Source organism: Dicentrarchus labrax, unplaced genomic scaffold (assembly GCF_905237075.1).
Source record: "Dicentrarchus labrax unplaced genomic scaffold, dlabrax2021, whole genome shotgun sequence".
Lineage (NCBI taxonomy): Eukaryota > Metazoa > Chordata > Actinopteri > Moronidae > Dicentrarchus > Dicentrarchus labrax.
This window is the reverse complement of record NW_026136707.1, coordinates 10,400,852-10,421,123: the sequence shown is the minus strand read 5'-3', so window position 1 is coordinate 10,421,123 and position 20,272 is coordinate 10,400,852. Positions and strand designations below refer to the sequence as shown.

General features: G+C 44.4%; 1 protein-coding gene across 3 annotated transcripts in view; it reads left to right on the top strand.

The window, feature by feature from the left end:
- Positions 1-20,272, top strand: part of LOC127366742 (glutamate receptor ionotropic, NMDA 2D) — a 50,055-nt gene that overhangs the window by 28,471 nt on the left and 1,312 nt on the right. For all 3 annotated transcript variants that reach the window (XM_051405984.1, XM_051405983.1, XM_051405982.1), the window contains exons 8-16: positions 521-689; positions 2,079-2,232; positions 2,720-2,845; positions 3,746-3,975; positions 4,331-4,491; positions 6,376-6,445; positions 6,548-6,665; positions 10,993-11,228; positions 12,614-20,272. The exon at positions 12,614-20,272 is cut by the window's right edge and continues 1,312 nt beyond it. In XM_051405984.1, the coding sequence (XP_051261944.1) occupies positions 521-689; positions 2,079-2,232; positions 2,720-2,845; positions 3,746-3,975; positions 4,331-4,491; positions 6,376-6,445; positions 6,548-6,665; positions 10,993-11,228; positions 12,614-15,814 (4,465 nt within the window). In that variant the 3' untranslated portion in view covers positions 15,815-20,272. The remainder of the gene's footprint in view (positions 1-520; positions 690-2,078; positions 2,233-2,719; positions 2,846-3,745; positions 3,976-4,330; positions 4,492-6,375; positions 6,446-6,547; positions 6,666-10,992; positions 11,229-12,613) is intronic.

Sequence of the window (20,272 nt, the reverse complement as noted above, 5' to 3'; positions counted from 1 at the left end):
GTAATGTTATTGACTTGTTCTATAGGTTAATGTTTCTTTCGTTTATCACAAATTGTAAAGAAAGGAAATGATAATCAGAAAAAAAATCCATTGAAAAAAAGAAAAGCTCTCTTTCTTATGAATGGAGTTCCTAAGCTCTCATGATGCCATCCAATTGAGGAGACATCAATCACCTTTCAAAACTGTGGTCTCTTCACACTCTGACCATAATCAATAACAGACTGCTCTCCAGAGGATCAGTGAAATGACTCAGGGGTCTGGAATCAGATATGACCACAGTGGAGCTTTATGGTTCATCAGCTTCTGAAGGGATGACAGCACCTATCCTACGCTGGTCGATCAAACCTGTCACGAGGACTTGGTCACAATATTCATTCTCTGTGACCATTTTCTTCACTTTTCCTTTCCTTTCATAACTAATCTAATGTTAAAATGCACCATTACACACCATTAAGGATGCAGTTTTTAATGTCTTTTTGTTTGACACTTTTAACTTTCCCTCTATGTGATTCTTTCACAGCGCAATCCACGAGGGTGTGGCTCCCATGAAGCAGTGCTGCAAGGGCTTCTGCATTGACATCCTCAAGAGATTGGCCAAGATTGTCGGCTTCACCTATGACCTTTACTTAGTGACCAATGGGAAACATGGGAAGAAAATTGATGGGGTTTGGAACGGCATGATTGGAGAGGCAAGTCCTTGTTTGTGTGTGTGTGTGTGTGTGTGTGTGACTGTGGTTCTGCCTGTCTGCCTTTGTGAGCAATGTGTTCTCAATGTTGGTCTCGTGTCACTTGCGTATGTGTGAAGGGTGAGTGTGTGTGTGAGTTTTTATTTGTGCCTCTGCATATTTTGTGTTGCCTTTGCCGTTGACAAGCCTCATAGTAGCGTTCCTCCGTCTGTCCTCCCGCGTCCTGGGTGACCAGTCAAACGCAATGTGTCACATCAATAGCTGTGAGAGTTATGGCCACTTAACCACTGCAAGAAATCAGACAGCTGTCATTTATTACACACACACACGGACATGCACACATGCACAAATGTGCAGGCACAAACATAGACTGTACTAGAGGGCAAAAAAAATACACAGTTCCACAAATTAGAATGACAAGCATGATGGCTAACATTTACAGTGAACACACACTCTCTTGCAAACACTTTCCTACAGTATGTTTATCAGCAGAGACACATCCTTGTACACATAAAATACACAGAAGCACAAACACACACATTGTCAGACACCCCCTGGCTAGTTGTGATTAGTCCTTGATATTTTCTTGGCAATACTCACTGAGGTTCATGATCCCCCATCAAGAAAGACACAGAAGCTGACAGAAAAAAAAACAAAAAACAGGCACACACAAACAATCATGCTCACACACATACTGAGATCGATTCGGGGGCTGCTGTTTCATTGAAGCGCCCCACTGTTTCTATCTTTGTCCCAGAGGGAACTTGCCAAACGCCAGTTGTCACGGGTTCCAAAACAGTTCCACTGCGCTCTCCTGCTCTATCATTTATAACTTGAGCCTGGGCCAGAGCTGTCTGTCGAATCTATTTTCACATGCAAAAGGCCAAGCGAATTTTGTTTTCTCAAACTAATGTCTGTCTTTTGATCAGATGTTCCAAAGCCTGCCATTCTTTGATCAGGTAATCCAGAGACTTGGCAGAGTGGAGGGGAGGGTGCTTTGCTTTCCGCTTCACTTCATTTTTCTGCTGATTTGCTCTGAAGAGCGGATGTGCCATGTCTAATGTAGATTAACATTTCACTTGTACAATCAGCAGACACAGCGGTTTTCAGGTTTTTCTAGATGGTGGCACGGAGGAGACGGGCCTTAGCTCATTGTGTATGCTAAAGTGATGCACAGAAGACACGTGTTCAGTATTTGTACCAGATTGAATCCTTGGCCTTTCTCATGCAGGCACATTTGAGAGTGTACAAAGGGTCAGGGTGAAAAAATGTCACTATCTCACCTGGAAACAAACCTTTGTGGACTGTAAAAGATTCACCCTGTCTATCTACAACCGCTACAGCAATTATTAATTAGATTTCTCTCTTACCACTGATTCCTGTCCCCTTTAGGTGGTGTACAAGCGAGCGGACATGGCCATTGGCTCGCTGACTATTAATGAGGAGAGGTCAGAGGTCGTGGATTTCTCTGTCCCTTTCGTGGAGACGGGGATCAGCGTAATGGTCTCCCGTAGCAACGGAACTGTATCACCATCCGCTTTCTTAGGTGAGAGGCTCTGTTTATGTGAGGCAGCTAGCTGGTGTACCGAATCTAATCTAATTGCAAAGTGTTGAGTTTGCATAAAAGGCCTCAGTCTTTGGCTGCTGGTCCGTACATCTAGATTAGCCGTTACTTTTTCTCAGCTGCTCGTGTCTTCCCAACTTATAATTTCACTCTGTCAGCAGGCTCAAGGCTCCAGCGGGAGGACAGTGTTATTGGCCTATAGACTGCATTGAGATGATTGTAAAAAAGAAAAACAGTGTTTATGGACTTCTGGAGAATATGCTCCAATGGTCTTTTTTTACTGCATACTGGGCTCATCTCTGTTTATATATAGTACATAATGTGCCAGTTTTGTGACACTTGTTCCTCCTTTCTATTGATAATAATTATACAAATAATAATAACGATTTCATAATGCAGAACAAAACCGTTTAAAAGGCCCTCATGTTATGTGTTTTTTTTTTTAACTTTATTTTGTTTTGTCACAAAGAGCCCTACAGTCCAGCGGTGTGGGTAATGATGTTCGTCATGTGCCTGACCGTGGTTGCTGTGACTGTCTTCATCTTTGAGTTCTTCAGCCCTGTGGGCTACAACCGCAGTCTCAAGACTGGCAAGAGTGAGTGATGAGTCTAAGCTGTCTGTCTTTCCCAGTCTGATAGATGAGTCTGTGTGCAGTCCATCGCTGTTGAAATGCAGGTCAAATGGACAAACACACTCCTGGAATGTGGTTAAAAAGTCAAAATGATGTTTTAATATGACAATGAACTTTTTGTTTCTACTGGATTTGTTTTCTTGCTGTCTGATTGGTCAGTTGTTACATTCACATACATTGGTGGACATTTTGAATGTGCTTCTCTGCATTCTTAACTGTGGGTGAGTGTGGAGAAGAGGAAATTATACCTACAGTATGTTGAACTGCATCCAAGGATTCTTGATATTGAAGCAGCCATTTATTATTCAACAGCATAGTTTGTACCCCTGTGATATTCAGTATGCCTGATGCCTCGGTCCAATACCCAACCCGACTCGCCTCTTTTACTGCATGATTGCTGTGCTCTACATAATTTTACCTCTCTGTCATCCTCCTGTATATCCCTCTCATTCACTCTCATCTCTCTCCTTCTTTCCTCCTTTACTCCTATCGTATAAAGGCATGGAGTGTTTGAGCCCTTTGAATGGTGATTTGCACCATGTGGTTTAATTATTTGTAAGATCACGTAGCTGCTGAATTGAAAGCTGCCATCCTCGAAACGTATAGTCTCCGCCTTATGAGCTTTGGTGTCAGAAAGCCTGCTAGGTATTTTCATATATAGTAAACCCATTTTACTGATCATTCAGGGTACTTTAATTTGAATCGGCTGGCTCATCTGCAGTCAGATGCTGCTGAATACACTATTGTGCCGTGTACTGGTTGGATTGCTGTCTGGAAAAAAAGTTAATGTTAAAATCTCTCATTACGCTCAATAATCCATCTCTTTTTTTCTCTCTCCTTTTCCTTCGTCATCATTTTGGCCAGAGGCTGGAGGCTCTACTTTCACTATAGGAAAGTCTGTATGGCTTTTGTGGGCCATTGTCTTCAACAACTCTGTGCCAGTGGAGAACCCCAGAGGAACCACCAGCAAGATTATGGTGCTGATCTGGGCCTTCTTTGCTGTCATCTTTCTGGCCTCCTACACTGCTAACCTGGCTGCCTTCATGATCCAGGAGGAGTACATTGACACAGTGTCAGGCCTCTCGGACAAGAAGGTACCTCCTTGCTTGAATACTGATTAAGTGGGGAAAGCAGTAGGAGAATTAAAGTCTTAGAGTGAGCCAAATCCCATGCATTTGAATGTTAAATTGATTAAAGCACAGGAATTTAAAAATGAATAAAATCTCATTTAACATAACTCAATTACCACAGTTCTCGAATACTTAAAAGACAGTTCTAAATAGTACTTTAAGTCCACAGACTGCTCTCTTTTGAAAGATTTGATTTGTGCATGGAGTGTTGTAAGTTAGTCTGGAAAGTGGACAGAAATAGGTCAGACAGATTGGTGCACAGCCTGGTGTGTCTCATGCCCCTTCCGTCTCCCTCCCTTGCCTCCCTTTGCTCCGCTAGTTTCAGCATCCCGAGGAGCAGTACCCACCTCTGAAGTTTGGCACAGTGCCCAATGGGAGCACAGAAAAAAACATCCGCTCCAACTACCCAGACATGCACCAGTACATGGGCAAATACAACCAGAGAGGAGTGGAAGACGCCATTCTGAACCTCAAGACCGGGTCTGTCTGCTACAACATCAGCTTGTTCATTCCCTCACGTTTACATGTATCCTGCTCGATCTTTGTTTTTCTCCACAACTTGCTTTTTTATTTTCCAGCAGCTGAGTTTCCATTCAAGCATGCTTTGCAAATGACTGTTTATTAAATTAAGGAAGTTGTTAAAATTATTCAAACTTTCCTTTTATTAAACTGGATTGTTGTTTGTTTGAAACATAAAATTGTTTTGCCAAGAACAATACAACAGCAAAGATGCTCATGTAACAAGTACAGATCCATAAGTTTAAAAAGAAAACATTTCAAAACACCAAATTTAAATAACAGAGTTGCTGAACTATGAAGGATACAAGATACGCCGCCTTAGCAATCATACAAACACAAATCTTCTTATAAGAAAGTCAACTTCTAACAACAAATCAGGATTTTCAAACAACTCCATTGCTGTACATGGTGATGAAACGTGGTGCTGAAAATGTATTTGTCCAAAAAATGATGATTATAGGATAGTCATAATTAGAATTAACTATTTAAATTATTTTAAAAAAATGCCATTCAGTTAAGGTTCAAGTGAATGTGGCGCCATGAAATGGTCAAAAGAAGAATTTTTAGCTGTTGTCTTCTGATGAGATTAAAAACTCTGACTACAATCAGATCTCCACATTGGTTGGCAATACAACCACATTACTGCAGTCCATTCAGTTGCTCTTTTGGAGCGATTGTATCACACAATCTTCCCAGAGAAGATAATGTTGCCGGGTTGTCATCGAGTTGTAGATGTTCAAATTGCCATTCCTCTAAGCACTTTTCAGGAATTCAGGTTTACTTAAAAGTTGAGACTAAAAGTTTATTCTTTACCTTGGAAACAGCAGTTGACAATAGAGTCTCACTACATGGTCTATTCTACAAAATCTATTTACTGTATTCCCATCAACCCATCTAATGAAAATGATTTTCTTCATGCTCTCACTCTCGCACTAACGGTCCATCATGCACAGTGGAATTCTTTTCAACTCCGACTAACATTTCACATCTTTTGTCACACTTCCTGCTTTCCTGCACAGATTCTCTCACCTTTACTCTCTCTCTCTCTTCACTTCTCCACTATCTCAACCCACCCACACAGTGCAAGCAGCATTTCCCTCTTCAGTTTCTAGTAGAATCTCCATCACCCGTCATGTGTTGGATTATCCCAGTTTACTTTATCCTAAGCCTCTGTCATCGTTTCTCCCTCACCATTGCCTTGACACCACAATTATAACTCAGTGTTAACATGCACAAAAATGAGAAACTTTTCTTTTCCTTGGTGTTTATCTTTCCCTTCCTGTCACTCCTCATCGACCCTCTTATCTTACCATTTCTTCTTCTATTTTTTGGTCCATTCTTTCCCCCGTTCCCAGTGTGCTTTCTTGGTGCATCTGTATTTAAACTTTATAATCCTCATCACTCTCTGGCTCTATCCCATGTCGTTTCCCCCTGAAGTGTGTAAATCTCCCCCCCCCTCTCCCTGTCACTGCGCTCTTCGCACCGTATAAATCCCCATCCTCCTCCTCCCCTCCACCTCCTCCACCACCTTCCCGCTCCCTCTTACTCACACATCTTTCCCTGATCTCTGCCTTATTTTATTCTCCTTGTGTTTTCACTCTTTCTGCCAAGCCTGCTTTACTATTCCACCCTTCCTCCCTTTTCTTGTTATGATTTAACTTTTCATGCCCTCTCTATCATTCTGTGCACCTGTCTGCCGTATATTTTTGCACCCCAACTCACTTCCCAGGTACATTGCAGAAACCCACCTTTATACCTCCTCCCCTTCCTCAATCATTCCCTCCATCCCTTTGTTCCCTCTTTCCCATTCAATGATGAATGAATTCTCCCTTGATCCCTTTATAGGAAACTGGATGCTTTTATTTATGATGCTGCAGTATTGAACTATATGGCCAGGAAGGACGAAGGTTGTAAGGTGAGGACTAACCCACACAGGTACTTTTACTCACATACTAGATTCAACATATTTGCCTCTTGGTCATTTTTTTAAATATCCGCACATTGTTCTTTTTCCAAGGTGATGACCATAGGCTCGGGGAAGGTTTTTGCCACCACAGGCTACGGTATCGCCCTGCACAAAAACTCACGCTGGAAACGTCCTCTTGACCTGGCTCTGCTGCAGCTGGTGGGAGATGGTAAGAACTGTGGGGAGGGGAGGGTAGAGAGGAAAATAATTAGGACAATGGAGGGGCAAAGGGAAGGTTATGGGTAAAATGACAAGAGAGAGAAACGAGCGACAGAGTAGCAAGAGGGTGGGGGGTGGATGGAGGACACAGGGGGTAGATGAATGAGAGGATGTTGAGTGGTGGATGTGGGAATATAAGGTGTGAAGAGAGCGATGGCTGGAAGGTGTTTTGATTGTGACAGAGGGGATAATGGTGTGTAGGACAGGGCTGATGGCAATTGTAAAGAGGTTTGTGGGTCTCTTTATTGGCTACAAGGGGACACGGGAGCTAAAGGAATATCATTTGTTTTTTTGTTTCAAGAATTGGAGAAATGGCTTGATTCTGTTGGTGAAAGTACACATACACCTCCCCCATTTTCACTCCTTTCAATCTCTCTGACTTTCACTCTCTTTCCCTTTTTTCCTGCTCGGGCTGGTAAAAGAAAAAAAGGATTTACTTGTGTGAGTCAATGTTGTAAAAAAAGGATCATCACAACTTGTGCGGTGACAGATTTACACTCATTACAGATTAGCTGAGACTGACACAGAGAGTGAGGAAGTGTGAGAAAAACCCCCAAAGAGAAACACCTGAAAATACCCTGCATATGAGATGTGGAAAGGGCGCACTGAAGCAAAAAGAGATATAGAAAACAGATCAAATAATTGAATAATTGATAGCTATGGCAGCATTATTAGTATGCTGTTTGTCTGCTGCACACTCTTGTGTCTTGGATTAATCCATGGGAGGACGGTTCCTTGTTTGACAGAGAGAATCTGTTTTTAGCAATAGTTGTCAGTACACTAATGCTTGATTGTCATTTTACACAGTCCGCCACACGCATTTATTGTCTCAATCGGATGCTGCTTGTTTGGCTTTTCCTCGTGTTTTAAATCAGCTTTGCTTATGGCGTGGCGGACAAAGCCCTTTAGCTGTTTCTGGCACGCAGACACTTTAGCTGCTTACACACTGATAATGCCAATTTGGTGCCAAGATCTATTAAATAAGACTGGCGTCTCGAGCTGAATAGTTGAACCTGAGAAAGGATGTGTGTGTGTGTGTAAGAAAAGAGAGCCCAGAAAGCCTTGACATGCTATGTCTGTTGTTTCTTTTAATTCTTGGTATATGCCCTCGTCCTTGCTGTTCTGTTCTATGTAGCAGAAGCCCTTAACATCAGCTGTGTACGCAGGATGGGTCTAGTTACACGATGGTGTTGAATGCTGAGGGTTCTAGTTGTAGGCAGGCATTATTGGAGTGGATTACTAAGGAAGAGGATTAGTTCGTTTGGATGTGCGGGGGGGGGGCCTCACATTCACCGTGCCCTCAAAGGCTGCATCTCAACAATCGCCCTGCGGCTCAAGGACTCCGCATCACACCTTCAGCTGGGCTAAATCATGTCACAGTGTTACATCATTATTGTAGCGTACTGTGTTGAGTCATATCATTTTACAACTGCATTAGAGGATAGAGGGGCACTAGAGAAGTCCGCCACGGCTTTGTCAACCCTGTGAGTGCATTGTTCTCCTTGTTGCTGCCTCTGGTGATTCATACCACAGCATTAAGAGATGGTCCATTGATCTCACTACAACTTGTTTCCTGATAAAGGCAAAACTGCTGAGTAGCAAGATTTCCCTTTTCCCTCTTGTCAGATCCACTTCTATTTTTTGCATAGTATCAGGATTTTGATTCCAAGAATATATTATTCAGTGAGTAGATATTGAAAAAATGTGAGAAGCTGGTTTTGCAGCTCTTTGCTGGCGGGATTTTTTTCTCTGAAATCTTGCAATGTATGCCTAGAGGTTTGTCATGTTGTGATAAAAGCTCAGGGTAGTATGGGTCATGGTTTACTGCTCAACAACTGTGGAGCTCAGCGTCTCTGGACTAGTCTGGCACCAAGCCACATCTGGCACACTGCAAAATCCAAAACATGCATACAGGCACTTGCACATTTACATATGTATGCATACACACACACACACACACACACACACACACACACACACACACATACACACACACACACACACACACGAAGACACACAAATACAGTTTCCTTTATTAAATAATGTCTTTGTGGTGTATGCCAGCCCTGTATTTGCAGTGTGCCAGCTCTACCTGACCTGACCTGCCAGTAACGACAGAGGTGGAGTGTGGATTTGACACACCTGTCAGATTTGGCAGGCCTGAGCTGGCTGCGACTGAGAGGTAGAGACAACTGCCATCACAAAGGTCTAAGGGAGGGAAGAAACAGGCACAGTGAGAAAGAGTCAGATTGTGAAAGAGGGAGACGGAGAATCACAAGATGAATCACTGGAAGTCAAATGGCAGGAAAGTCAGGATATGAGACTTAGAGCTTAGAGAAAGGATTCAACTGGGGCTTGTGAAGTGGAGGACAAACATGAGACTACCTGTTTATCTGTACCCTTTGCTAAGACACTTGCTGTTTTCACATCAGGCACCTGTTTGGACACACAGCTGCTACTGAAGGTCAATGACACCAATAAATCCTCTTCAGTGGGGCTATACTCTGGAGTTAAAAACAGACCTTTGTGTCTTGGAATGTATGGGTGTATGAGTGAATCTGAGACAGGGAGTTGTTACCTGAGTCTGCCAGTCGGCTGCAGTAGCACTGTGTCCATCTGTTGCTGTAGCTGGAGGACACGGCTGATTGGCTAATGATGTTCTACAGGAGACACATTAGCCAGATCACACAGATGACTGAGTCGGCTTCATCTAAGCTATGCAAGCACAGCTAATGATGGCACAAATGAAAAGCTTGAGTTTGAGTTTTTGCAGAGCCGTGTAGTGCTGCGAGTGGATGCGTGACTTGTCAGCTTTTAAACCCTGCTTTAGCCTTTTGACTTGAAATAGTTCGGAGACTGTAATATGCAGTAAAATGCAACCTTCAGACCTGGATATTGCAGTGCTGCTCATCCCGCCATTGCTATTAGTGTAACAGAAAGCTCTCATTACGACTTCTATTGGAGAAAATACCTCTTTAATTCCATCATGAATCATACACTGCAACTTCTGGCTGTCCATCACTATGGTTACACCAGCAACACCCACAGCCAATCACGGGTTCAGCAAGACAGCTCAGATTCATTAGGCCAGTGAGATCACGAATGAAAACCCTAGGTAGTGGGTAAAGTGGTCTTGCTTGGTTCCTGGTAGGTTAACAGATGGGAATCTTGAATCCCCCAGAGCTTACCACCTTGATGGAGATTCTGACCATCCCTCCAGCACAATTAAATGATTATGATCTTCTCCTTCTACCTCTGTCTCTGTCCCTTCCTATCGGTTCTCTCTCTCTTCACATTTTTCCCTCTTTTTCTCTCCTCTCATCCTCTTCAAGCTGAGGAGTGTTCCTGCTGTTTGTCATAATGACACAATCTCAGTCTCTCGTCCTCCATCTCTGCTTCCCTTGTTCCAGCTCCCTCTAACTCTCTCTGTCTCTGTGTCTGTCTCATTTCCCCTGACGCGCTCGTGGACAGAGAAAGAATGCCGCTCCCTCTCTCTCTTTGTAGAATATTCTTCCTAACTCTCTCATTACCTCTCTCCCTCTCTTCCATGCTTGTTCAACCTATCCAACCACCTCACTGTGGCTCCTGGTCTCCCTTTTCTCCTCCTCTCCTCATTTACTCTGGGTTACAATGTTGAGATTAGGTTGTCGGTGCCATTTTACTTCTCAGAGCTACTTCATTGTTTTGGACTCTCTCTCTCTCTGTCTGAGTCTCCTTTCTCTTTGTTACTGTGACCCAGTCCAGCTTTTTGTATTACTGACCTTTGACCTTGACGAGTCACCTTGGATAATGGGCAAACAGCAAGCAATACTGTAGACCTTTACTTCAGTGCTTATTATTAGCCTTTATTTCTCCCTGTGTGTCCATTGTCACTATCTGTTGTCCTTTCTATCTATCTATCTATCTATCTATCTATCTATCTATCTATCTATCTATCTATCTATCTATCTATCTATCTATCTATCTATCTATCTATCTATCTATCTATCTATCTATCTATCAATCTCAGTCAAACCTTGAAATAACCCCAAGTCTCCCTTAATTCTTCTTGTATCCAACATGATCCCTACTCTCATCTCTTAACCCCTTCATGTCTTGTCTTGTCCTATCTTACTTTATTTTTTATTGTGGATTTCAATCCTCCTCTTCTCCTCCCTTCATTTGCTCTCTTTTCTTTCCTCCTCTCTACTTTAACCCCTTTTAACCTTATCCATTTACCTTTTCCTGCTTTTTTTCCTCATTCTTGCCCACCAACCCCTACCCCTTCCCATTTCCAGATGAGATTGAGATGCTGGAGCGCCTCTGGCTGTCCGGTATCTGCCATAATGACAAAATTGAGGTGATGAGCAGTAAACTGGATATTGACAACATGGCCGGGGTCTTCTACATGCTGCTGGTGGCTATGGGCCTCAGTTTGCTTGTGTTTGCCTGGGAACACTTGGTCTACTGGAAACTGCGCCACTGCATGGCCACCAGTTCTGGCAAATTGGACTTTCTCCTGGCAATCAGCAGAGTAAGTGTTTTTGTCTGTGTGTAGTGTTTTTCTGCACTAGCACACTAAACGGCGAATTCACAATAGGATTGCCGAGCTTTTGCATCCACAAGACCAGCAAAAAAACACAAAAGGAAATTCAAAAACACCCACAAAGGGTAGTAAGCACCTCTAACTGCACTGCCAAGCAAATAGTGTCTCAGTACTGCACTGCTTTTGGATTAAAAAAAGAATAGTTATAATTGCGACTAGAATGAGTTCTCTTTCAAATCAAATATTTCATTTTATTTATTATTCTTTGGAAAATATTGTTCTAGCAACTAGGTTTGTTAAATGTTTTGACACAATCATTGCTTAACCATCTCATGTGATATGTTACTTTGGTATACCTTAAGAACAAATATTACTGGGGCCATTGCATATGAGTATTTAACTGACGCAAAACATGGGCAAATTGCACTGCACGCTGCGCTTTAACTTTACGGGCGTGTTTGCACTGTAATATCATTAATGCAATATCTTGAATGAATTGGACCTTAAAATGGAGCGTGCTTGCAAGTGATGCGCAGTTCATGGTGCTTTGATACATTTTTTGTGAATTTGCCCCTAAATGTCTTACTGTTTAAATTCACATTTTCACTGCTAATCTTTTAATTTTCGCCATATTTAAAACCCTTTTCTGTGGCAACCACCATGTGGTCCTACAATTTAATGCACTAAAACTACACTACACTATACAGGACAATATGATTGGAACCAAAATGCTGTGCATGTAAACATATGCACACAAATGTATAAGCATGTGTCTTACTGCCTGTGTGTGCCCTTATCTGTTACTGAGTGTGAGTGTTAGAAAGTGTGAGGTCTGGGGTCAATTCAATTCCACTCAGTCAATTCGGGAGATTAATTGAAATTCAATTCCACTCACAACCTGGATATCCTGTTCCTTTGACAGTGACCTTGAAAGAACCAGCCCACACCATATGCATGTGATTACTGCAGCTTTGCTGTTAATAATTTATCCTTTTCCACCACTGTGGTTGTAATTTATGCATTTATGTATGCAATTTAATTGACCAAACAATGCACAACTGTACTATAAATAGGACTGGATGTTTATCTGGAAAATAGCAATCTTGCATTTCTTTTGAAAACTGGAACTTATTTGGATTGCTGTTTTATTATTTTCATTATCATTCATTCCCCTCTCCCCTCTCTGTCCCCATTACTGTTTCTCATGCACAAACAGTAATATAATGTATTTTGTATGTATGTAGCATGGTATCTGCCGTCTACTGCATCTGTACACATCTTTTTTTACCAGTATATTTCTGTACCTTGATCTCCAAAGCAGCATTTATTTGTTTCATTTTTCATTTGAGGAAATACTACTTTCTTTTTCTCAGGGCATGTATAGCTGCTGTAGCTTTGAGGATGAAACAGCGCCAAGTGGAAAATCTTTGCCCACTCATCACCATACTGCAATGGTTACAGTTCCATCCCAGCCACATGTTGTCTCAACGTCTATGACCAACCCAGCCATTGCCATGGCGCAACAGCAGCAACCACCGCAACAGCAGCAACCGCAGCCCGTATACAAAACACCTCTACCGGGCTCTCCTCCCACCGTGGTGCATTCTGGGACAGCACTGGGTCCCTCCAACACCCCCATTGCTGGTGCACCCCTCCCTTGCTCCACCTTCCTGCCCCGGCCAGACCGCAGACTGGCTGTGGTGGATCGCTGGAGGCTGCCCAAATCGGCTACAGCCACCAACCCAATGGCTGTAAGGGGGGCCATCACTGACATGGGACCCTTTGCTCAGAAAGTCCCACCAAACTGGGCTTCAACTGCTGGAGGGGGCGGGGGACTTGATGGTTATAAGAGATACTATGGTCCCATTGACCCTGAGGGACTGGGGCCCTGCATGGAGCAGCAGGCAGGGTCCCAGACCCCCAAGACTATGCCTAGGGGCCACCCCCAGCCCCCTCCAGCTAGTGTGGCCTTCTACTCAGAGAAGGGCATGGACCACGGGGTGGGGAAGAGGGTGGTGGGAGGTGGCAGCGGAGGTCAGGGGAAAGGGGCCGTTAAACCTCTGGGCACTCCCAGACTGCCTTCTAAGAGTCAGGCCCCTCTGCCTCCTACACCCCCGCTGCCACACCCCTCTCCCCCTCTCCCCTCATCCTTCTGGAGGAAGCGTCGGCCCAAGAAGCCCAAAGAGCCTGGAGGGCCATTATATGAGAACATTCTGCCCCTGGGGCGGAGGGGAGGAGCACGAGATGGAGTGAGGGAGGGAGGAGGGAGGAGGGCACGCCCCCTCTCTCCCCCGCTCTCACTTCCTGTGCCAGTACCCCTCAGCCCCTCTTACACCCCTCCTTCTCCCTCTGCATCCTTGCACTATACATCCTCGTCCTCTTCGTCGACCACTTCATCTACGTCCACGTCCTCATCTGCCTCATCTTCTCGCTCCACCTCTCCCACCTACTCTTACAGCTCCTCGAGGAGCACACGAGACAGGACTGGAGGAATAGATGGAGAGGATGATGATGACGATGAGGAGCTGACAGAAGAGTCAAGCCTCCTCCTTGGTAGGGGGAGGGAGAGGGAACGCTCAATCATCCGGCCTCGTTCCCTCAGCCACGGCCGCCTGCCACCACCCATACCCCCCAGGAAACCACGCACATCCTGGGGTGACAGAGAAAGGGATCGCGAGAGGGAGAGAGGGGGAAGCCAACTGTCTCAGCTCCAAGAGTGGTGGGCAAGCTGGAGTGAGAGAGAGAGGAGTGGAGGGGGTGGAGATGCTGAGAGGCAAAAAAGGGAAAAGAAGAGGAGAAAAGAGAAGGAGAAAGAGAAGAAGAAAAAGAAAAAGAACAAAAAGAGGAAAAAGAGGGAAGAAAGGGAAAGAGAGCGTGAGAGAGAACGGAAGCGGCGAAAGGTGAAAAAGAAGAAGAAGAAGGCACTTAAGACAAAGAAAAGGAAGAAATCAACTGGGGGTAGACGCTCTGAGCCAGAGGAGGGAGATGTAGAGCCAGAGAGAGAAGGAGAAGCAGAAGGAGACAGGGAAGGAGGAATACAAGACTACTCTTCCTTCTCTGCCCAGTATCGGAGCACATTTGGGGAGAAGGGGCGGGATTCATGGGAAGGAGAGCGGGAGAGAGGTAGGAGAGAAGGGGGAGATGAGGGCAATGACAGGGAACAGGAGGATAGCAGCAGAAGCAGGGAGAGGCGTCCCAAATCCTCACGCTCTCATTCAAGACATCATACCCCCAATAAACGATACCCTAACCTCAATAAACTCCCTGCATCAGTCAAATTTTGGGTAAATGGAAGAGGAGATGATTCTAACACTCCTCCAACATCCCTGCACCCACTCCTTCCATCCTCCAAACGGAGAAGAAGTGGAGGGATGGACAGAGAGGACAGTGGTAGACTCGGAGAGCGGCGTCCTTTGTTAATGCATTATGAAAAAGAGAAAGCACAGACAAGAGAAGGGCTGTCCTTCCACGAGTGGGACTCTGAGGATGACGAGGATGATGATGAGGAAGAAGAAGAGAGGGACAGAGGGATAGAGCGGGGGGAGGAGAGGGGAAGGGGAGCAGGTAGGGGGGCAGTGTCGGAGTCAGAGAGGGACAGAGCCAGGGCAGAGGACAGTTATTCAGATGAGGGCTCGTCAGGGGAGTTCGGACGTTTTGAAAGATACTGGGAAGCAGGTGCAGGGGGAAGCAGCGCTGGAATAGGGGGCATAGGCGGAGGAGGGTGGTTCTTCGGCACCTACCCCTCCAGAGAGAAAGGAGGCAGTATCAACAGTCGGGATGATTCCTTACTAGGAACTCGAGCAGAGGGATGGATTGGTGCTGATTTCTGGGGTTCAGGGCCAGGAGTAGGTTGGGGGTCAGGGGGAGGGAGTGGGGGGCTCGGCACGCAGTGGCCGCCACCCCCCGCAGCCTTCCCTCCTCCTAGAAGATACTGGTCTATGGACAAGATCCCTGTGAAAGGAGAGAAAAAGTGGAAGAGTGGAGGAGGGAAGAGCAAGGGGCGAGCTAGGGACAGAGGGGAAGACGCAGGACGGGCCACTATGTGTTCCTGTAGCCTTTACCCCCAACCACATCCTTACCCACATCCACACAGCCGCTCGCACACCTCCCACTCCAAGAGAGGAGCCACGGCACTTTCCCATAGCCAGGAAGAGCTTCTCCCCCACTGCCACAGCTTCAGCGGGGGCTCTCGCCCCAAGCCTCTGCCCCCCAAACCAGATCCCAGTCAGGCCAAATCAGGCAGCCAATCTAACCTCAGCCTCAGCACACAGCCCACAGACCATCCGCCGCAGCCCTCACCGTCACCACCCCAGCAACCGTCCATGTCTCCCACCTCCCTCCCGATGCCCATCCCGCCTCCGCCCTCCTCATCCTCCGTCTCACCACCAGCAGGGGTAGGGATGGCAGGCCAGGGCCAGGCTCAGGCTTCGGCCAGTGCCAAACTCCAGTATCAGAGACTGCGCTCAGTGCCACAGCCACGGAGGTTCTACTCCCCCCACCTGCCACTCAAAGCCAAGAGCCTGTGCTCACGCCGAGGGTCGGCCCACTTCTCCAGCCTGGAGAGCGAGGTATGACAGGGGGAGAGGAGAGAGGGAGACGTGGGAGCGAGCACCACTGCTACTGAGAACCGTGGTACCATGGCAGCTGGAGCCAGGGATGACACCAGAGATATGACTGCCTTGGTGACCATAGGTAATCAATTAGCGACCATCACTGGGGAAACTAATATAGACAGTAGTTCTACTGCTACCACTACTCTGTGTGAGAGCAACGCTACCGCCACCCGCTCCATTGTACGCGTTCTAGTGAGGGCGACAGTGAGACGCCACACCAGGGTGAGCTACATCCGTTTGGATGGTTCCCATGACGACGTGAGTGAAGGCGAGACTGCATCACTGGGGACTGCAGCTCCTGAACTTCTTCTCCGCTCAGAATTGAGCTTTGTGATGTCATCTTCGGTTCTCCTCCCCTCCCCGAGTCACAACTATGGATAAGAGTAGTCTCCAACCTGTGAGTAATGATGTCATATTTGTACACACAAACACACATGCACGAGCACACAGACACACAGATACACACAGATATGTGCTCAAAACGTCTCCCTCCCTCTGGCTTTGAGAACACACCTCGGTGGGATGTGGAGAGACCCACCCTCTCCCAAAAGAGACCAGTGTTTGGTCAATAGACTCTGGCTCCCTGTCCTCATTGGCTGTTGGCTTTTGAACTGGATAGTGGACTGCTTCTTGGTGTTGGAGAGACTTCCCCCTCTTCTTCCCTTTTGTAAATCAGTTGATATGAAAAGCAATGCAGTCAGCTCTCTCATGCACTCTGTCTGCCTGATCACCTTTCACTGGGCAGTGAGGACAGTGCTATTTATTTGCCCACAGTGACCTCATGACACCATCAGACCCATCTAGCTCTACCCCAGGACCATCTACGTGATGTCATGTTTTACTAGAAACCCTTTTAACCAATCAGATTGAACAGGAACCACTTCTCCTCCTCCCTGTTGAAGCTTGTCATGTCACCTCTGGTCCAACCAGAGCTCGAACACAGTTGAGTATTTGAACAACAAACTGAACTTTAAAAGAGAAATAACAATAAGAACAAAAAAGACATGTAGCAGATTTTCTTTTATGTCTGTCTTTTCTTTTCTTTCTTACTCAGACTTTTCTTCCCACACCCTCTTTTTTATTCTATCAATATATTTCTCTCACTGTGGTAGTGTTTTAATAAAGAGGAGGCTGGATGTGGCTAGTGTTGGAAGTGGGAATGATTCAATAGCAGTGCCAAATTTCCACTCAAGAGCTTTCAGGCAAGATTGGTTTTCAAGTAATTTGTTTTCATAGATAAAGCCCCATCTTTTCTTTCCACATGTGAACAACGCATAATTCACCATCATGTAAGTGGATCAAGGGGATGATTGGTGTAATATCTGTAATTGGCACTAGATGGCTGCATAATATTCAAATAAGCTTTGGAGACAATTGTGCAAGAGGCTTCTGGTGAGTTTAATAACTGTAGCTACATGAAGCAGAGCAAGGGGCGTGCAGCTATGAACTTTATTATTTTTATGAAAGTGGCCAGTCAGGATTTATTCACAGGAAGTTAAAGGGGGATTGAAACCAAGTGCAGTGTGTTGTAAAAGCTCTCTTAGGATATTATTGTATTTCACTACTATACTGTACCTTGGCAGAGTTTGTAGACGATGGATTATATGAAGCACAATTCTTCATTGTATTTTTCAGACATGCGTGCCACAGTTGTAATTGCACAATCTACAGGTAACATATTTTGCTGATATGTGGAAAACTATTCACTTGATGTTAATCCATGTTGCTATTATGGACAATAAAATTCACTGTAACCAAGGTTCCAATAACAAAGTACCACAGATACTTGTGCTGAGGAAATGATCTTGTACTTTGACTATTTCCATTCAGCAAATAAGACTGAACGATATACTGTGAATGTTTTGAGTTCCAATTTGAGGTGCATATACAATAGCTGAGACTTCACTGAATGCAGTCAGTAATAACTCCTGTAATCAAGATTATCAGATGACTGTTTGACTTTGAGCAATATTCCCACCTTCAATGTGACAGGGATGCAATGGCACATCTGTTTGCACCTGAGACATTGTAATTGTTTTTTCTCTAGTTTAAAATGAGATCATTTGTTTCGGCCAGAGTCAGATGTTCCACGTCCTCAATGATTTTCTTACAGGTAGAATAGGTTTCATCTAATTTGGTCATGTGATTGTAATAAATGAGTTTAAGTCCACAGCACCTGGCTCTGGCTGACCAATATGAATACAAAATGCTTTGTGTTGAAGAGAGAGTAGTGAACTCTAGCATTGTATCTTCTGTGAGCTGTGCCAAAAGCCATCTATTGTGTAAACTGTGCCAATGTTGCCAACATTGCAATGCATACGCTCTCCATTTTCATAAGGTCAACATATCCACCTCATTTCTCACACTAAGACCAGCCACAGCCCAGCTCTTCTTCTATTGTAGTTGAATGTAGCTTTGACATGATGTAGCAAAAGAACACCTACTTTTAGACTTTGTAGCTTTTTGGATGCTGTTGATAATGGCTAGAAGGAGGGGGGAGGGGGGTTGACTTGCTATGTGAGGGACTGTGCGTTGTGTTTGTGCATGTCGTCACAGATCGAAGGGTTAGTTGACCTTCTCAATTCCCCTTTTAACTCCTTTGCCTTTAAATGAGGGCAGACTGTACCTTTTATCTGCACATGGATTGCTTTTTTTCTAGGTCTGCGTGGGGCAATTTTTAAATCAATCTGTCTTGGTTTTTAGAGAAATGCTTTTGCCGTTTCCCATCCTTTGGAAAGCCCCAGAGTCATTGCATGTTTAGCTGAATGAAATCTCAAAGATTTGTGGTGGGAGGGTTGTGTAGTTCAATTGTAGCAAATGCTTAGGACCCAGGGCAGCCACCTTTCAGTGAGGTAGTAAGCTCGCTCTACTCTGCACCCCAACAGTGGAAACCACGGCAACAGTTGCTTCCTGTGTAGTACAACACAGTCATTTTCAACCAATCAACAGGGCTTAAACCTGGTATGTCATTGAGCATTATTGATTTTTATTGAGGCGCTAATACTTAAGTCTGTGACTGCATGAACAGAAGTGACTCTTAAAAACCCTCTGGCTTATTTTGTTTTATTTATTTTTTATTTTATGCTGAGAAAAAAGAATATATTAAAATATGCTATGTTTTTGAGAATGTACCATGTTATACTGTGATTTAACTGAGATATTTTATTGTATTCAATTATCATTTGAATTCTATCATTTATCTATAAAGAAATATATATGTACAAATAAATATATACATATATATACATACAGGTATATATATATATTAGTTAAGTTTGGTATATTTGGAGGAAGTGTTAGATGAAATAGTTTTAAATGTTTTAGCTTTGTAGCGATTCTAGACACTGAAATCATTTTTGAATTTCGATTCCTCCTATATGACTGTGAAGACATTAGTGCCTGTGACAAAAAAGACAAGTAAAAGTCTAAACTCTCTATTCATCTGTATCTACTATAGCTATCAGTCTGTCACTCCTCTCGTACTACCTAACATTACTTTTTGACACTCGCTGCTTTTACACATCAGTACGTTTCGCTCACACAATCTGCTGTCTCTTTTGCTTTTTCCTGCTCTCCTCTGCAGTTCTTTCTCCTGGTTTTCATTAACAAGCTATGAACATTCTCCACCTCTTCTCTTTTAAAGTTTTATTATATGGTGATCACATCTCTTTGTTAATTAACCCATCCATTGACCTTTGCTTTTTTTCCTTTGAACACTTTCTTTTTAAATCAGCTCATTTCTCTGTCTGTCTCTCACTTAGCAAAAAACAGAGACCAGTAGATACTGTGTTCTTGCTCCTTTTGACTGATTGTTGATGATGATGATCAATTAATTGATTGATGAAATAATTAATGAACAATGTTACTATTACTGATGTGACTGAAGTGTGTATCTGACGACCATGCCACTGTAGCAAGTCTGGGCTGTACCACACCACCAGCGAGCAAATGAGGCCACAGTTGCTATGGTGTTGCCATGGCATTTTCATGGCGTTGCCATGGTGTCCTCTGCACCGCCACCACCTGGTGCCTGCTGGGTAATATAGTATAACGTCCTTCACTTTCCCCAAAGCACTGGTCAAAAATCTGCTATGATCCCCTCTGCTCAGTCCTGACCTTAATCAATGGGAGGTGAAATATTTAAAGCTCACTTTGGGAGAGTGCTGAGGGGCAACATGGTGGTGATGTGTCTGCTGTCTATGCTGATCTAGACTGGACTGGTTTGGCTTGAAGTGGCTATGATAAAGTGTTGATATTGTATTGATCACCTAATCTTTAAATCATCAGTTTGTGCTGCCCTGCATGTTATCCCACAAGCTTCATATCACGGATAGCCTCAAACCAGTCAGGACAGAAGTGTGTTTCTGTATCTATACTTGTGTATTTCCAGTATTAAGTGTGTGTGTGTGTGTGTGTGTG